Raw genomic sequence first — 18,692 nt, 5'->3', positions numbered from 1 at the left:
TCGAACCTATGACCATGTGCCACTTACTAGGACCATACTTCCCAGTGTTTGCCCTAAGCAAATGGGCTACCTTGGCGAGTGCTCTTCTTGTGTGTTATTGCCCCTTGGATTTTCTCCCAACACTTAGTTGTCATTTTAGCTGTGAAAATCTTAATTAAAGCTAGTGAGGACCTGAACATGCTGCAAGCCCGCAAGTGACCTTGAGCAACCAATTCTCTAATACAATGTTAAATTATCAATAATCCCGGGATGGGAAATGAGCCAACAATGATTATTAGGTTCACTAGACTCAAAATTAAGCAGAAAAAGGAAACATATGAGAATGACATTGCTGGTGTTGGACAAGAAAATTTTGAGAAAAGATATGATAAATATAACCACATAATCACATTCAGAGTTCTCACAACATCAACGAAATTTTGATATATGATAAGGACCGAGAAGGAGAATGATCACCTGTAGACCAACCAAGATGCAATCGCCCACAACCAGAAGGATGTTCAGGGCACGTGATTTGGAGGAGATGTCGCTCCTATGCCTGTCATATGCCTTTGACACGGTCTTGGAAGCAGTGGCTGTGAATCTTGAATGGCAGACGCTGCATTCCGTCATTGCCATCTTCACCACCACCTGTCACTCCTGTAACCCCAAAAGAAACATACAAAACCCACAACAATAACTTGGACTTTTTGCAGCAAAAAGCCTGAATTCAGGGCACCCAGATGCAGAAACCAATAAAATTTCACGTACCAGTAATGGATACAGAAACCCAAGTGGGAAACTGAAGGAAATGAAAAAAAGAAAGGGGTGGGTTTTAGAGAGGGTTTAGAGAAAACGGAGGAGTTGGATCTGAATGGAATTGGAGGAATTAGGGATCTGGCGCAGTCCACATAGATTGGGGCTGAGTTGAGTTTCAGTGCTTTTGAATTCAAATTTCTCAGCAAAATCACAGTTGATCAGTCGATTTATTGTCAACTCTTCCCCGACTGATTCGGTTCTGGACAAGTATTTATTCTTCTTTACTTGAAACTGTTTGAAATATGCTATTTACTATTTTCTTTTTCGTTTTTTTTCACCAATATTTAATAAAATTATATTTGGAAAAAATGAAAAAGAAAAAAAAAAGGGCATATTAGATGGCATGATTAAATAAATTCTTAGCCTAAGATATGCAATAATGCCGCTTTTGAACCCTGGGTGTGGGGAGGTTTGGGATCAACGGTCGATTCACAACACTCAAATCATATCATTTTAAGAAATCTAAATGATTTTAATATGAAAAAGTTTGAAATTTTCCTCTAATAAGGTTTGTAGAGTTACCCCTTACTTGCATTTTGGGTATTATGAAAGAAGAAAACCAAAAATCTCTATTATAAAAAAAAAAATGTTTGATCAACTTTTTCCTATAACCTTTTGTCGATCTCTAGCCGTAAAAGATTTTATAAATTAGTTAAGATTCTCGGTTTTTATTACTTGTATTTTCTATATTCTTTGGGACATTTTTGTTTGATTTTATTAATATGGTTTATTTATTTACTTATTAAAATTATATTGCATTTAAAAAAAATGATGATTCATAAAATTCGAAGTTGAAAGCATCAAAATGAGTATCTCATTGATCTACGATAGTAAGCATCACAATAGATATAATGTCAAGTGTCATAAAAAGTTAGGAGATGCTTGATAATAATTATTGAAAGACACCACTAGTTTTTTAAAATATAATTAAAAAACATATTTAATAAACTTAAAAAAAAAAGTTATTATCAAAATAGGTTCACTTTTAGAATAAATTTAAGTTTTTTTCACTTAGTGTTGCCGACCAATGTCTTCTTATGACAATAGGCACGTTTATTGGCAAAAGTCAACCGGTGTTCCCCCTACTGAAGTAACACCCTACTCATATTACCATGATTTATGGAGTAGGATATATGATACGTTCATAGGGATGGATGTCGTCACATCAAACGTCTTGCTTTAACTTCCATAACTCCAATTTAGCAATAGGTTTTGGCTTGCCTCTTACTAAACATAGGACCCACTGATCATACCCTTTTTGGTCTAGGCTCTAGATATTAAAAGGGCCTAACCATTGAGAATATAAAGAATATGCTTCAAGAACTTTTGCATTCTACATAACCATACTTTCACAGAGAATAAATTTGTAAAACCGTTTTTCATGCTTGAATTATGAGACAAAACTTTAGTCTTGGAAACAATTAAAAACTATTTTTCAAAGATATATTTTTTTTTAAATAATAATTATTTTAAAAAATATTGAAAAACAAACCCTTAATTTCCCCACTGACAAAAGAAATATCAACTTAATTGTGATATCAAGTATCATCCAATAAATTAATCAAATATTTTTATTTAATAAGTAAACGGATTAAATATTGAGATCTCTTTAATTGTAATGAATACAATATAAATTATTTTTTTTTAAGAAATTAATTTGAAAAATTATAATGAACGTTTTCAATTTGTGTGGCCAATAAAATATTTTGAAAATGATTTCATTATTTTCTACTTTGGTATCATCTCACTTGTTTCTTTGTTTTTCATTCAATGATCTAGATTTGATCATATGATTTACAGACCTAGATTTTGAGCTCAGTATAATATCCATTCCCCACCTTAGATGCTTTTAACATTATTGCTAGTTATTTAATATAATTATAAAGGACAACTCATCATATATTATATATATGTGTAAAGAAACTTAAAAAGAAGACAAAGAGGTGTAGGCAGATGTGTGTGTAATTTTTTAGGCTGCCTGGGATCATGCTTCATGGGGTTACTAGAAAGATGCCAGGGGACATGGAGAGTGCAGGAATCTTATAACCATTTTAACCATTTCAAGATTCCACATTCTCTTCTCCCTTTTTTCCCACCTTCCAAACAAGGATGAATGTGTGTGGGATATATCATATATTTCTTCTTGAGTTTCAGAAGCTAATGCATACATCTGCCTGCCATTTTTTTCATGTTCTTCTTATGACATTGTCAATAAAAAAATACATGGACATTTGAATGGGGTTTTATACGTATGCAGTTATATTGGATGAGATACAAATTATAGACGGTCCCTAGGGACGATATTATAAAAATGTTGACATGGTCGACTGTTTATACAGTTGCAGCTTTGAGGGAGAGAAAATCTGAGATCTTGCTGGTGTAAAAATCTGGTTGTATGGAGTTGTTGGGGCTTTGAAGCATTGACAATGAGGTAACACCTACAAAGAGAAAAGGAAGACCTGTAGTAGATGATACATGAAGCAAAGTGAAGTCAGAAAGGGGACAGACATGTTAAGTAACTAGTTACCTGAGAGAACGAGTAGTGTTTTGCAACCCCCATTTTGTCCAAACAAAATATCAGTGTCCAATCTATCCCCAACCATGCAAATTTGTGACTTGAGAATGCCAAACCTGGTGTTGGTTAAACCGATAAGACTAGTATCAAAGAGAAAATCCATAGAATCTGATTTGTTTATGTTGGAGCATGATATAACAGCTTAAGCTTTTAGGAAAATTAATAGCTTAACAGGATACCATAACCGAGTTAACTATAGGTCTTGTGTTCAAGTTCTCCACTATCTACTTATTTATGCTAAGAGAGTGGGTTTTGATGGTAGGTGTCTAAGTACAACACTTTCTGTTAGGTAGGCATCTAGGCAACAAGTACAAAGTTGAGAGAATGATCCTGTTAACCATTTTTTATGGTAGGTCTCAGGTTCAAGTCCTCCCACATGCATTTTACTAATATGGATTATCTGAGGAAGCTAGGTACACCATATGGAAGTGAATGCCTTCAGAAACTTCTTCAGAACAGTGCCTTTGAAGCCCTACAACACAGGGTTAGGGTACTGGTCCTACTGAAGCCCTATGACACATGGTTAGGACACTGGTCCAACTGAAGCCTTAATGAGGATACTATCTGTTTTCTTTTGTTATAATTGCATGTATGTTTATTGGAATATGTATGCAAACATTAATGGGGTCATCAAAGTTGCAGGTAGAAATCTAAATTACTTTGTTTGATCTGACCAACTTTGCTAATATATTATCTAAATATCGAAACACCTTAACCTATTCATGATTTGACATTAGTACTTTTCTTTTTTTACCTTTTCTTTATTTGTATGTGTTGGTTAGATGCTTACCATCAAAATCCTCTCTCTTACTATAATGTTTCCCTTATTTTTAATCATGCACAAGGCACAACAAATTACTGGAGAAAATGCATGATTAATTAGCAGCCATAATGAGTGCAGAGATCAAAGTGGATGCATGATCTGGCCCAGATAATGAGCATCTGAAGAACAGAGAAGAAGTACAGAATTTCAGAGACTTACTTATTTGCTAGGTAGTCCATCATAAAAGTTGAGGGCTTTCCCACAACCAGGGGCTCACGTTGAGTAGATCCAGCAAGGGCACCAACCATAGAACCACCACCTGAAATCAGCTAGACATTATAGTGCTTTTTGGTAAAGAATGGAATGAAAATATAATAGAATGTCAATAAATCATGTCAAGGTGAGTTTTCTCTGAAAATGAATTCTCTTTTGTTTGCAGCAAATACCCTATTTCATAAATCAGAATTTTGGCATAATCTTGGTAAAGAAAACTCAGTAATGCATTCTAACAATCTTGACAATAAACTCTAAGCCTAGTTCCAAGAATTGCGACACCAAAGCATAATTTCAGTAATGTCTTTGCAGTAAATGGTTTTGAAGGTGTGTAATGAAACAATATTTTAGATCCATAAAGCATCATTGACACGTTACCTTAGCTATTCATTCCCCTGATGCAAAATAAATGGGCACTAGTTCTAAGTATAGCACAAGATAAGGAAATAAAATCCAGACCAAACTACCAAAACACAAGAAACATAGAACAATGAATAATGGTATACCCGACAGACCAGATATATTGAGTATCAAGTAGAGCAAACCAGAACTCGAGAAAAACAGAAAAGCAAACAGTGAGCCACTCCAATAACCAAGTGCTCATTTAGATACAGTTCCTGTTTATGTTTTTACAAATAAAAATAGTTATAACTTCTATATAAAAATAGTAACTCTTATAGAGCGTGAACTTGCCTTATGGCTTTAAAAATGAATTTAAAATTTTTTAAATTTGAGGTAGCGAAAGTTTTTTAATATCTCAATTTTTTTTTTAAAAATAGTTTTTAAAAGTTATTATCTTTTTAAAGTAAAATTCAAAGAGTTTTTGAATTTTACATAAAGGTTACTATCATTTTCTGTTTTTAAAAATAGAAAACAAGAAGTATATCCAAGTGATGCTTAAGTTAATTGGTTCCATAAGAAAGTTCACATTAAATTACCACTTACTCAAAAGCTTCTGCGGAAACTAGTACTTCACATGGCATCAAAGTCTTAGTTCTATAGAAGATTCAGAGAGGAAGTGGTAGTTTAACATGGTATGAAAGTTTCAATTTCTGAAGGTTCAACCTTCTAAAGAACTTTGTTTCCTCATTTGTTTGTCAGTGTTGGTTGTTTGATCCAAAAGCTTGGTTCTTGGAGGGTTTCATTTCTATCTATTTCCACCTCTATTTCTTTAACTAAGTTGGTTGCTTGACCCAGTTAGGATTTTGAATCCAAAATATATTAGTAATTCTGTCACTAATTCTTATTGAATTCCATGTAATGACATGCCCAACTCAATCAATGCCCTTTCATTTGGAAGACTAATTCAAGATACCATGCATCTTAGAAGTTTGTCAAGCATCAGAGAAATGGTAAGCGACTTAAAGACCTTACACAATTTTGCTTTATAAATAGTAGACAACTCTTCATAGTTTTTGAGGCAGCAACCTGAAATTCCTACTTTGCCACATTGACTTTTGACTTTGCTACATCAAGATGTCATGAAGTGAAATTATGTTCAATCTGAAAACCATTGGAAGTTTGGTTGCTCTATCAGTGCATTAAGACTCACCTAGCATGGCACTTTTGCCCAGAAACTCAAATTCCTGCCTAGACATCTTCAACCCGTCTACACATGACTGAATCTCAAATAGAAACCAAATTAAATTTCACAGTCAGGCAATTAAAAGGCAGTACATGTCATGTAATTCAATGCTGAGAAAGATAACAAGCAACCAGGTAATATTTCACTTGATAGTCCGAGAAAGTGAAAGGCAACATTTTATTTAGTTAATACAGTATGAATCATCTAATTCACTGTTGGCTTTGTCAGGCAGTAGGCAACATGCTTAAGCGTTAGAAAATTATATTTTAATAATTCCTCTGATATCATCTATGTAATTATTAAGGCTTCTATAACATTTGGAATGTAGTTTTACCAACATTATGTGGTCAAAAGCCAGTGAGCTAGACTGTATTTGAAATCTAGGTTATTATATAGCAAGCACTATAAATTCACCATTGCAACAGCAGCTTTTTCTCCTTATGTTATGAAACAAATCCAATTATCTTCATAGAAGTGGCAAATGATTTTATCAAATACAAAAAAAGTAAAGGGAGGAGAGAAGTAAACCTGCCCATTCTTGAGCATCTGTAAGATGAGTGACAGCATCACGATTTGTAGCAATGAAAAGACACCCAGGGTTTTCACGTATGCAGAGTGTTCCATACCTTCATTAAGAGAAAAATAAGAAGAAAAAAATGTGATCATTGACATTAAGCAAGACCAAAAGAATCTGGGCACCAGTTGTGTCTAGGATAAGATTATAGCTTTAGAGGAAAAAAAAAAGTTTTTTTATCATTTACTGTAGCAGTGATTCTTTAAGAACAAGTCAGGAAGATAAGACATAGAATGACAAAATGGCCTGATTTTCAACATTTCCAGATGGTCCCTGTGAAATTGGCACTGGTTCTTTGACAATAATTGGGAAAATTGGCATGTAATCTAAGCCCCTTCCAAAACAAAGTTTAAAAGGCATGTCTTTTCAATTATTGAATACTGTTATCATGCTGTGATATTAAAAGGTTATATGCTTTTGATTTGACTTGTTCCATTAGTCTTAAGTTAAGATATTAGCCAAACATGTGGTAGTAGATAAGGTTTCACATCCCAACTTGAAGTCATGGAAAGAATTACTAGGATCAAGATTGATGGTGATTGCAAAAAGTAGAGAAATGGGCTACCTACCATGAGAGCCGCTACAGACAAGGCTACCTGGGCTGGGGCCACCTAGAGTGAGAGCTACTGAGGCTGTTGGCAAGGGAAACATGGTGGTCTATTACAATCTTAAAGAGTTGCATGCCTTTGATTTGACGGTTACCATCAGTTTTAGGGCTTTTGATGTTTTTTTCAAGGTTCAAAATGAATCCTTTTCATGGAAGAACATTTACTTGGAAAAGGCAAACTAGGATTACAAAAAGGTTTGAGAGGGTTAGAGATATTTAAAGAGAGTTTGATTTTGGTTTTTGAGATATTTTGTACATACTTTTATCAGTACTTTTTGTACAGTGGAGGAGTATAGTCTTACTTTGATAAGATTTTGTACTTTATGGGAATGACCTCTCATCCTTCTCTTCAACTTTACAACTATCAATATATATTTTGTTTCTGATATATATATATATATATATATATATATATATATATATAAAAGGTTGCCCAGAAAATGAAACAAAAAAACATGAACTGAAAACCACAGAACTTACTGAATTTTATAGTAGTTGAAATAACGATCAAACCCGACCACAACAGCACCAACCTAAATGAAAAAGAACTAACTTCTTGAGTATAATTAAGATATGAAACCATCAGAACTTGTATATAGTCAATTTAAAGTTCCGGAAGAGAATACACAAATGATAAATAATTAACAGAGTTTTTAGTGTTTTTTTAAAGTCCCCAAAAACCTGAATTCAAACTATTAGAAGCAAGAAAGACTAGAAGTATACATTCTCATCATGCTCCATCAGAAACCCAGGCTTTAGCTCTATCTTTTTTCCACCATCTTCCTGTAGAAAACAAAAACATTACACATAATAAAAGTACTCCTGTCTTCAAAAAAGGTCGTAGTAGGCTAGCCAATATCAAGCAAGATATTTTTACCAGTCTAATTTCTAACTAAATGAATATGGAACATCATTACTAGCCAGGAAATTGTTTGTGCGTTTGATTTTTCAGGCACACACATAATGCATACAGCAAAAGAGATTTGGTAGTGGTGGTGGAAGATAGAGAAAGACTGTTTTACACACATATAGTGAGGAGTTGACTGCATTGTCAGCCTCATTATATGTCAATGACCACCAGAGCTTGTCCACACACATCACACATGGGGGGTTAGTGAGACTGATCTCACCACAAGGGAGATCATTGATATCTTGAAACCAGAAAGTAGGTTACTGATGTTACAACAAAAAACAAGGGAGTTTTATGAAATTGAACCTCAATAATATAATAAATAATGAACTTTTTCTTTTACATCATTCACCATGACAATCATTGCTTTGCTTTCTAGTTCTCTTGTCATTCATTCATTTCCCCTTGTCGATTGGCTCACTCAGCAGACATTTTTTAACTCCACAAAGATTTTTTCCCATCATTGTTTATTCTTTTCAAGTTGATCAGTATTCTCTGGGTACATAGCACTCCAAAAGGATGTCTCTAGTTTAGACACACAACTTCAGTTCTGTCCATTATAAGATGGAGATAGCCAACAGCCATTTCACAACTGGACATGAGTCCTACCACATTTTATGTGTTTGTCACAATGAACTAGCATATTTCTCTAGCATGAACATATGTGGACGTAGCTTTGCAAGAATTCTTCCATGGAAATAAGCAAAGAATATTCTAAAACTTTTAGTAAAAAAAAAAAAAGAACTTGGAGAGAATCTTCTTCAGAAAACCACTTCTTTGGACTTTGGAGTCAGTCCATTATGTATCATATAAATTTGTCCTGTGAAGATTATGTGAAGAGCTTCACCCAAACGACCATATTCCAGACTCAGGAAAACCAGTACAGAGCTTGATCCTAGTAATATAAACAAAAACTGCTGGGAGAGAAATTACGCCTACTAATAGCAATGTGTTTGTAAGTTATGCTGAATAAAAAAGGACACTTCACGCCATTATGCAAAAGTGGCAGGAACTATGCATACCGGTCCTCCAAGGTACTCAAATCCAGCAAGCTCAAGCTCCTTCAGAATGCCATCCTCACCGATCACATAAACCTACAAAATGCCCAGCTAAAAGTTTAGTCCTTTTTCATCTACATTCCATGATCACATCTGCAGAGATATAGAAGGGAGTAGAACATCAGAGCAATTTAAAAAGCAGAAGAAGAAGAGGAAGAAGAGGAAGAAGAAGATGATGATGATATTGTTATATGATATCATACATAAAAAAAATAATATAGCCACAAAACTTAAAAAGTAGTTGAAACTCTAAGAAGCTAATTCAGGGTACTTAAGTTTGTGTAGGAAGAAAAGATAAACAGGAGAACACAAAAAGAAACACTATGTGAGAGGAATATTTAGTCATTACATGAAACTATACAAACGGTTAGTATTACCTTTATGTAAAGCTTAATTCTCAGAAAGTGAATTCTCATTTTTTTGCAGACTACTAGAAGATCTAAATTCTTATGTTTCTTAATATGATTATTCTTACTTTTTGTCAATGTTCTACACAAGCAAATTAAGTCCCAGGATTTACACAAAAAAAAAACTAGTATATTCACCAAAAACAACCCAATATTATTATATATCCAATTTATTTGGCAGGTAAAATGAACTTGAGCACATTGATAATAAAATAATACTGCTAAGACTGAAGTTTTAGGATAAATTTGAAGCACAAGCTAAGGCAATAGATGGCTTATAATGAAAAGCATGAATTCCAAAAACTTATCAGGCATAGTGAATTGGATCCAACATTGCTGGTTCAATTTTTACTATTCATCAGGGGAACAAGTTCACCATAATTACCTTTTTATCTTTTGGGAAATTAATTGATTTCAGATAAGCAGCAGCAGCAAAAGATGATGCGAAAATTTCCTCCTGTAACAATTCATTAGTAGCTTGAAGTACTGGTTCACAAAGTTTAGTGAATATAGAAAGGAAAAAAATTAATGAACTAACCTCACTGACACTAAGACCAAGTGTCTCAAATTTTTTCCCATACTGTTTCCTGGACTTTGTTGAGTTGTTCGTAACAAAAACTAACCTCTTTCCCTGAAATCATGGCAACAAAACAATGCAATTGTGTCCCTATTTTGAGGTGATTCCTATTGTCAAAGACAAAAGGATTGCTACAAGACCATAGTCATTTCAAAGTTAAGCCGAAACAAATACACATGCACACAATCACACACAAAAATACACATGCATAAATTAAAAAAAAAAAATACATAATTAGATTATATGCATATCCAAATGCATATGGGTCTACAGTCACATACCCTTGACCGAAGCATATCAAGAGTTTCTGGGACTCCATCTATCAGACTATCCCCTTTCCATATGACTCCTGCAAAATATTATTTAATAATCATAAAAATCTTTTATTAGATCATTTTTATAAACATGAACCCTCCCTTCCACGCCCACCCCCTTAATACAAGAGAGAAATGCAAACTTACATTTGATAACCTGAACTCAAACTTTCAGGACATCAATGTATTAAAATCTGATTCCCAGTAAAAGAAAATGGTAAACTATCCAAGCTTCATTTTGCAGCATTCTAAGAATTGCCTTTTATCGAAAACCTTGGCACTGATGACACGGTTCAGAAAGCAACAATAGCATTGTAGAGAAGTATGTGGAAACAACCAAATGGGCTGCATTGAGGTGTCAAAATATTTACTCTTAAATTCAATAGTTCCCTTCATGTTCCAATTAGAGCATGCACTCATTAAATTGGCAATCTTCATTCATTTATGTACTTTATTGTCTGGGAACAAATGCCATTACAGCCTGGTTTGGACCACAATCAAGGAATGTCAGAGGAGACTTTGAGAACAGACATAGCTACCTCCAATACACCCTATTCCGTCTACACCCAAAAATTATGCTGCATGCTTGTGATATTAGCCATGGTTGTTCACAGGGCGAATTAGTCTAAAACTATAATTTTTCCCCATCATAAGAAAATAATGGAAAATGATTTGTTCGCCTGAGAAACTCTTGGGGTTTGCCTCTCCAACACTAATCACCAAGCAAGATTAAGAACCCCTTTGGTAGTGATTCTAGGGAGCGCTTTTAATATTTTTAATACTTGAAAATTTTTATCATTCAAGTGTTAGAAATGTTAGAAACACTCTCTAGAATCACTCACAAAGGCACTCTAATTTATATACCACAAAGTGATCTTATCTGCCACCAATACCTTATGTAACCGATGCATAGCACAGGGGCCCTTGATTTTACAAATGAAATGCAACCCACATCATTGAGTCTACCAAAGCTATTTGTGAAGTCCATTCACTATGAGAAGCCTTTTTTTGCCTATCCAATCCTCCCAACACTTGTTTAGGTAAATGTGTTAGTAGTTTGAAGTCCAACTTAATAAAATAAAATAAAAAATCCTGGAAATTCCCTTATGAAAGCATTCAATAAAAACAACAAAATACACACAAAATCAACCACCCCCCACCCACGAAAAAAAAAAATCCAATAAAGAAAGATACTACTTAATCGACAAAGAAGACAAACCAAATGCCAATATCAGTAGGAACATCGTTCCCATAAATCAGTGTTTAAAGCTCATTTCTGAGGTGTTTACCAAGACCCCAAAAAACCCCAGGAGAAATCATTCAAGAAAACAACAAAACATTCAAAAAATAAAAATCGAAGAAACCCAAAAGAAAGTACAACACAAATCAATCAACCCAACAAAGCAAAAAAACAACACATCCACCAAAAAGGCAAAAACCAACACAAACACGCTGAACTCTCACCGTCACAGTCGAAGATAAAGGTCTCGACGGAGTCGATGAGCTCATCGGCGTTCTGGAGGGGCTGGGCGGAGGCTCTGGCGGGGAAAGTGGAGGCCATTCTGGGCTTAGGAGCGGTGGCGGCGCGCCATCCGAAATTCAGGGGCGTGGGTGAAAAGGTTTTGGGGGAGAGGGATGAGAAATTGAAATAAGGGGAAGTTGTGGGGAGAAAGTGGGAAAAAGCAGAGAGTGTCGCTCTGCTGCTGTGGCTGCTGCAGCTGAGCATGGTTTTCAGGTGGTTGGTCTTTCTGTTAATTTGCAGTTGGGGTTTTCATGAGTTGGGTTTGTGCTGACGTGGCAATTTCAGTGGACACTGTTTCTTTATCCAATCCTTTTTTTTTTCTTTTTAAATTTTTTTCTTCAAAATTATTCCTTTTCCTTTTTACCAACATGTCTTTTTTGGGAATTGATTTTACTTTTGAATCTTTCATAATTAAAATAATAAACATTATGAAGGAAAATGTAAGGGCATGTTTGGGAACATCTTTGAAAACAGTTTTTTAAAATAAATTTTGAAATTCAAAAAAATAAAATTTTATTTAAATATGGAAAATAGTTTTTTCTACTTTTTATGAAGATATTATATATATATATATATATATATATATATATATATATGATAAAAAAATTTAAAATATTGTTTATTCTTACCATTATTATTTATGATATTATAAAAAATAAAAAAAATTAAAAGCACTTCAAATTTGTTTTTGAAAACATGTTAAAAAATCTATTTTATGTCATGAGTTTATATAACTTATTTTCTAAATTAAAAAATTGTTTATATTCTTAAAAATAAAAAAATTTTAAAGAACATTTATTAGAATTAGGATTTGTTTGATAATATTTTAAAATTTTTATTTTTAAAAATAATTCTTATAAAATTGAAAATAGTTCGTAAAAACAATTTTCATGAAAATTCATTTTGTCTACAAAAGCAATATTTTATCTTCTCATAATATTTGACAAATATGCATATAAAAACATAATTTATTTTGAATGATTGATCCCAAATTGACCTTTAATTATACCGTAATTATATTTATTTTAAATTTTTTTTATTTAACTTTAATTAACCATTGATCAATTTGTGCCTCACGGGCTACTTGTTTGCCAATTTGGGTCTCATCATTCATTTTTGTTAATGTTTTTGTACTTGTAATCTTTTCAAAAGTACCAAACTTTTCCTAGTTGTTTTTAGTACTTTTCTTTTTATAGGAATTGTATTATTGAGCTAATAAGTCTATCATGCTTAATTGAAAGCCATTTTTTCGGACTTTTATATAATTTTTTTTTTGTTATAATCTTCTATTAGTATTTATCATTCGAAAAAATGGTATTTATTATTAATCACTAATAAACCGCACTTCTATAGCAATAATAAAGAATTAAATAATTAAATACTTTATAAAAATTATAAATAATATTAATATTTTAAATTAATAGAGAGAATAATTCTGGCTCATTATCACTTTAATCATTAAAAAAAACCTATATTTTTTGTATGATAATAATTATAATTGGTGGGAAATTTAAATTAAATATTTAAAAAAATTAAAATTAAATAAAAAATAAAAAATTCGAAATATTGACACCGCCCATCTTTGGTAACTTTCTTTCTATAAAGTGCACTCGCGACACAGAGGATCACGACTGCGCACAGGCCACAACCACCACCGTCGACTCACTGAGTCAACCATGCCCGAGTCCAACGCAACTCCGTCCGCGGCGGCGGACGTCTCCGACGCGGTCCTCTCGAGCTCCAGGTACCTCACACGGCAGGAGGTGATACGACGTCGTTCTCGCAGAGTGAAGCAGCTTGCGAAGTGCTACAGAGCTCACTACTGGTCTCTGATGCAGGAGCTGAAAATCAGATACAGAGAGTACTACTGGAAGTACGGTAGGAGCGCGTTCCAGGAGGACGAGAAGCGGGAGGGTGAGGGTGTTGAGGGGACTGGGGAGAATCTCAACGGTCATGGGAAGCTAGGGTTAGGGTTAGGGATTGGGGAGAATGGGTTTGATGTGAAGCGATGTGCGGTTTCGGGGTGTAAATCGAAGGCCATGGCGTTGACGAGGTTCTGTCACCCTCACATATTGTCTGATTCGAAGCAGAAGCTGTACAAGGGCTGTTCCTTTGTGATCAAGAGGTTTGGATTATTTCATTTTTTTTGTTTGGTAGGTTAGAAATTTGGGGGAAGTCATGGAAAGGAAAATACAGGAGAAGAAAAATCTTGGGCTTTTTTGTCTTTTTTAAAACGAAATTGCTTGTTTTTGTTTTTGTTTTGGTTTTTTTCATTATTTGTTTGGTTGACGAGAAAATAGAGGGAAGGAACACTGAACCTGTGTGTGTTTTGTGTTTTTTTGGTCTAAAACAATGAAACACTCACCGGAACTAACGTGAATATCGGTAATTAAGAGGTTTTGCTTATTTGAACTTTTTCTCAAGATGTTTAGTCACCGAGGAAATTGGGGCATTTTTGGCTTTTAATTATTTTCTACAAGAATGAAAAACTTGGCTTAAGTAGCTCAAAGATTTGCTTGCTTGTTTGCTTAGAGGAATGATGGAAAAGAACACTGTTGTCTGATTGTCATGAAGATGGTTTTGGGTTCTTTAGCCTTTTTCTCTGTAATTTGTATGTTCGGAACGGAATTTGGAATGGACTGTCATTGCTATAGGAAGAAACAGACAAACCTTTTTCTCAGCCTTTAATCTCAGAAGTTCTTTAATGGTTGTGAAAACCTTAATTAATGATTTCGTGTGGGTTCAAACTTCAAACTAGGGTAAGGATTGGCATATCCTCTGTTTCTAGTCCATAAAAATACCCAAGATAACATAAAGACTAGCGTCTGCACCCTTGACGCTAAAATTGGTAATTACCATTTGCAACACAAAATCCTTACCAAATATGTGTTAGTTCTTTGAGGGATTTGAGGGTTTAATTGAGATGGATATGTTTTGTTGTTTTTGAACCTTAAATTTCCACCAGAAGATGCACACAAGACGTAATTTTAAAGATGTTCCAACCTGTGAGTTTTATAGTTTTAAGCCTCATCAATAGTTATAGTGGAACTAGCTCCTATCAGGAAAAAAACAGTTTGCAAACAGCACATCCATGCTGAATTCTGTTATACACCCAGCTCTAAGTTTAGGGTCCTTTGTCTTTTCACTTTGATTGGAATTTTAGATTCACCTGGAAAATTAAAAAGCTCACAGTAGAGTTTTTGCTATTCTACTTCTGATGTACTCCTGTATCTTATTACATATAGCATTACCAGAGACCACCTATCAGGAAAAAATAAAAAAATAGCAGTAACAGAGACCAACCCAACTTGCATACCATGCAACTGAAGAGTCAAAGATTAAATAGATTATGCCATCCAGTCCCTCTTGGTAAATCCAACCAACTTGTTGACTATGAATTTGGAAAATTAAGATCAACCACATGATTAATTGCTCTCAACATGCCAGTGGTTGATGATTGTCTTTCATCCTAATTATTACCAGAGTTGAGCATTTTATTCTGATGGATACTCTTATTCTTTGTGGCAAGGACACTGCTTTTACAGCACTGCCATTTTTGTTAGATTCAGTAGCATGTATGCTCATTAGAGGATGTTCTGGGCAACCTGTGTTGGAGTTGATTTGTTTGTTTGAGGTCTCTATATTGGATGTCTTGTACTTTTATTGGACCAAACTCCATGCCTATATGTGCATAGATTGTTTCTATCATGGGGGTGCATTAGGCCAAAATCTTATCACAGTTCTGCCATCCACCGTTGAGCTATAATAAATAGTCTCTTGATTCCATCACCCTAATATGCTGAGTGATCAGTTTGAGTTATCTTCCCAGTGTGTATGTCAATCCAAGTGTTTTTTCCCCTACCTCTGTCCTAGGAACCTTCTGTTCACCTTCCAAACCATTAAGCACTGGCATAGCCTTTATTTTTGTCTTTCTGAGTTGATACTCCTTTAATTATAAGCCTTTTCTCGTTGCAAATCCTTCCACACAGGCACTGAGATATCATCCAGGTGAAAGCCATTTGAGCAACATGAGGGTCCTCTATAATCTCTGAAAATTATACCTGTTGCATACATGGTGTTTCCACTGTTGAGAACTCTGAAACTAGGCTTATTTAAGTCATAGGAAGAGGGGTGAAGGAGAAAGGCTTGTATATTTTGTAACTTATCTTTGGAGAAGGATCTCGAAATAGTTGAATAAAGTATGAAGTTTCTAAAAATCTAAAAACAGTGCTAGGTGCTTTCTGATCCCCAAAAGGTTTGAAGAATCGTGAGTTACATAGACATGATTGTTGGATTGCTAATAGTTTGTGGGCCTTACTTTTATTTTTTTTATTTTTTATTTTTATTATTATTTTTTTATGGTGTTTCATAGGTTCTTGCCTCTTTTAGTGAATGAAGTGCTGTTGAGCTGGCATGGTAGTTTTGTTGCTAAAAGAAATCATGTAGTGTGGAGGAAGGTCCTAATCCTATTAATTATCTTTTGGTCTGGTGTTTATGGAGGAAGCTTAAGTGGAGGATTTGAAAGGATGGAGCAGGGGGATCTGAAGCTGAAAATATTTTACTCAAATCTTTATTTTAGTGGAAGGCCACTATGAGCATGAGAGGCTTTCTTTTCTAGATGTTATTGCTTGGGGTGGGTTTATGGGAGGTTCCAAATTCAAGTCCCAATGCGGACAGAAGAAAAAGGAAATAAATAAATAAATAAAGTTGGGGAGCCATGAGCTTTTTTGTAGTTTTGTGTCTTTTCTCTTGTTTCTGCTGTTGTTGTCTTGGGGATTGGTGTTCCTTTTATATATCCAATATATATTTTTTGTTCAGTTTTAGAAAGCATTTTGTTCAATATTTGCTGTGGTAGGTATCTTCTGTGTATTATAAATTTCCTCCTAATTCTGTGATTGCTCCTATTCAGTGTTCAGGCAGGACCTGTTCTTTGTGGGAAGCCAATACTAAGATCCACTGTTCCTTCTCTCTGCCCTATTCATTTTCAAAAGGCTGAAAGACAGGTCAACAATGCCCTGAAAAAGGCAGGTCTTAATGCTGCTTCATCAAGTAAGCTTGCTCCCAAGTTCCATGTCATAGTTGCAGAATATGTCCATCAAATCCAAACCAAAAGAAGAGCTGCACAAAGAGCATCTGTAAATAAGGTTGAGATTAAAGAGGAGACAGGATGTTGAGTAAAGATTTTCTGTGTAAAGAATGTTAACCATTGGTGAAGCAGGCAGATGCCATGATCTTGAGCTATGAGGTCTCTGATTGGATGGTGCAAGATGAAGATTTGGATGGGTCATGAGACTTGTGGTTCGAGCATCAGCTCTGTGCTTACTGAAGGTGCCTAATTCCTTCATGTGTTTTTCGCTTATATGTCACTCTTGTCTTGATATATAATGCTATTTGCTTTTCCTCATTGCTTCGAAATTATAACCTTTGTGAGCTCATGTGCACACACTTATCCCTGTTCATAATCTTTCTTACTCCTACGTTCGCTATCTTGAAGTATTTCTTAAGGTGGCTCTATGTACATGATATCCCACAAAACAATGCTTTCCATTTCATCTTGATATAGCAGTTGTACTCTTATATTCTGTCTCCCAAATCATTTTTCAGGCGGTGGAAACTGGGACAAGATGCATGGACTCAGCTTGTGGGCTTATACAACATATTGGGATGAATCATAATGGAATGGTGTGCATGAACAAAGTGGTTCATGCACCCTCCTGTGGGAGGTTGAAATATTTGTTATTTTTAAGCATCCATATTGGAATTCTGAACATGATGATTTAGCATGAGTTTTTACTAAGAAACCCAATTTAACTTTAAAACTTGTTTGGGTACTTGGAACCATGCAATTACATATTTGTTGATACACTGACATCTCTATCAAATTATCTTCCTATGTACATGGGTTGTGCCACCTTTTGCTTGGCACTCTATAATCATTTTCCTTGCCTATACAAATAATGAAAAAAAGACATCTCCATCAAATTATTTTTGAACAGTTTGACATTGATATGGCATCCAGTAGCTATAAAATATTTAAAACGTGTTGATATTTTTTAATGTAAGATTGACATCAATATTTCCACTGATATTAATTTCAATATCCAAATTTTATTCATTGTTCAAATACGCACATGCATATGTATGTATGAAATTCATCCTTTCCCCACTGTAGGTTTTTACCTTTGTTGGAACCTTGAACCTTTGTTTATTGCTCTGTTGAGATTAATCTATACAGGAAGGTGGGTTTACATTGGCATTTCATCTAGAGGATTCACTGCTAGATTTGTACTAGTGTGGAAGATTCTAGAGATGGTCATAAAATGGCAAAGTATGGACAAACTGCAACTAACCCCAAGAGGGGCTTCTTTGTGACTGTTGTAGTACATTCTAGAAGCATCCAGGTTAGTGTGGAGTTCTCCAAAGATAAGTTACTCTGGATTTGTCTAGACTATGGAGTATTTACTCTTGAAAGCTTTACTGGATATTTTTCACAAGAGATTATTTGAAAGAGTTCCAATAAATATGGGTGATGGCTCCATTTGGCCAGGAGAGCAAGAGATATAAGCTCCTAGCCATTGTTTATAGAATACAACATCTGCACTGCTTCGAACTCAAGAGTGTGTTCATCCTTGCTCTTTATAAGTTGCTTAGTTTTAAGCCATTGTTTATAGAATACAGCATCTGCACTGTTTCAAACTCAGGAGTGTGTTCATCCTTGTGTGGACCCGC

The 18,692-nt window shown here is 34.6% G+C and overlaps 3 protein-coding genes across 5 annotated transcripts in view; 1 reads left to right on the top strand and 2 right to left on the bottom strand.

Moving 5' to 3' along the window:
- The window catches only part of LOC100265191 (CMP-sialic acid transporter 2), a 31,402-nt gene extending 30,382 nt beyond the window's left edge, over nucleotides 1–1,020 (bottom strand). Inside the window, exons 1-2 of one of the 2 annotated variants that reach the window (XM_059738403.1) lie at nucleotides 751–1,020; nucleotides 457–639 (exon numbers count right to left, since the gene is read on the bottom strand). In XM_059738403.1, coding sequence (XP_059594386.1) covers nucleotides 457–618 — 162 coding nt within the window. In that variant the 5' untranslated portion in view covers nucleotides 619–639; nucleotides 751–1,020. The remainder of the gene's footprint in view (nucleotides 1–456; nucleotides 640–750) is intronic. The other variant, XM_059738402.1, reaches the window with a different exon arrangement.
- A 1,894-nt stretch (nucleotides 1,021–2,914) lies between these two features.
- On the bottom strand, nucleotides 2,915–12,227 carry LOC100248028 (phosphoglycolate phosphatase 1A, chloroplastic). Its single transcript, XM_059738404.1, has 11 exons — nucleotides 11,906–12,227; nucleotides 10,409–10,476; nucleotides 10,089–10,181; nucleotides 9,936–10,007; nucleotides 9,108–9,179; nucleotides 7,899–7,958; nucleotides 7,656–7,708; nucleotides 6,523–6,620; nucleotides 4,356–4,455; nucleotides 3,326–3,429; nucleotides 2,915–3,236 (listed from the first exon to the last, which is right to left on the bottom strand). Exons 1-11 carry the CDS (start codon nucleotides 12,165–12,167, stop codon nucleotides 3,130–3,132), a joined length of 1,089 nt encoding a protein of 362 aa, XP_059594387.1. The 5' UTR covers nucleotides 12,168–12,227; the 3' UTR covers nucleotides 2,915–3,129.
- Nucleotides 12,228–13,546: 1,319 nt separating this feature from the next.
- On the top strand, nucleotides 13,547–17,938 carry LOC100853036 (uncharacterized). Of its 2 annotated transcripts, XR_785080.3 has the most exons (3): nucleotides 13,562–14,088; nucleotides 16,873–17,291; nucleotides 17,568–17,938. XR_785080.3 is itself a non-coding variant. In XM_003635036.4 (2 exons), the coding sequence occupies exons 1-2, from the start codon at nucleotides 13,640–13,642 to the stop codon at nucleotides 17,135–17,137; spliced, it is 714 nt and encodes a 237-aa protein (XP_003635084.1). In that variant the 5' UTR covers nucleotides 13,547–13,639; the 3' UTR covers nucleotides 17,138–17,938. The 2 variants fall into 2 exon arrangements, 1 of the variants encoding a protein (XP_003635084.1); XM_003635036.4 differs by having other exon boundaries at nucleotides 13,547–14,088; nucleotides 16,873–17,938.
- The last annotated feature ends 754 nt before the right edge of the window (nucleotides 17,939–18,692 follow it).

This window comes from Vitis vinifera, chromosome 7 (genome assembly GCF_030704535.1).
Source record: "Vitis vinifera cultivar Pinot Noir 40024 chromosome 7, ASM3070453v1".
NCBI classification, from domain to species: domain Eukaryota; kingdom Viridiplantae; phylum Streptophyta; class Magnoliopsida; order Vitales; family Vitaceae; genus Vitis; species Vitis vinifera.
Note: the sequence above shows the minus strand (reverse complement) of the source record. Positions and strands in the feature narration are given on the sequence as shown.

Excerpts from the sequence above, each read along its gene's own strand:
- LOC100248028 (XM_059738404.1), bottom strand. The coding sequence starts at position 12,167 with ATGCTCAGCTGCAGCAGCCACAGCAGCAGAGCGACACTCTCTGCTTTT. Across the intron at positions 9,180-9,935 it reads ATTTCCCAAAAGATAAAAAG|GTTTATGTGATCGGTGAGGA; the intron begins GTAATTATGGTG and ends GGCATTTTGTAG. Across the intron at positions 3,237-3,325 it reads AACACTACTCGTTCTCTCAG|GTGTTACCTCATTGTCAATG; the intron begins GTAACTAGTTAC and ends TTCTCTTTGTAG.
- LOC100853036 (XM_003635036.4), top strand. The coding sequence starts at position 13,640 with ATGCCCGAGTCCAACGCAACTCCGTCCGCGGCGGCGGACGTCTCCGAC. Across the intron at positions 14,089-16,872 it reads TGTTCCTTTGTGATCAAGAG|TGTTCAGGCAGGACCTGTTC; the intron begins GTTTGGATTATT and ends GCTCCTATTCAG.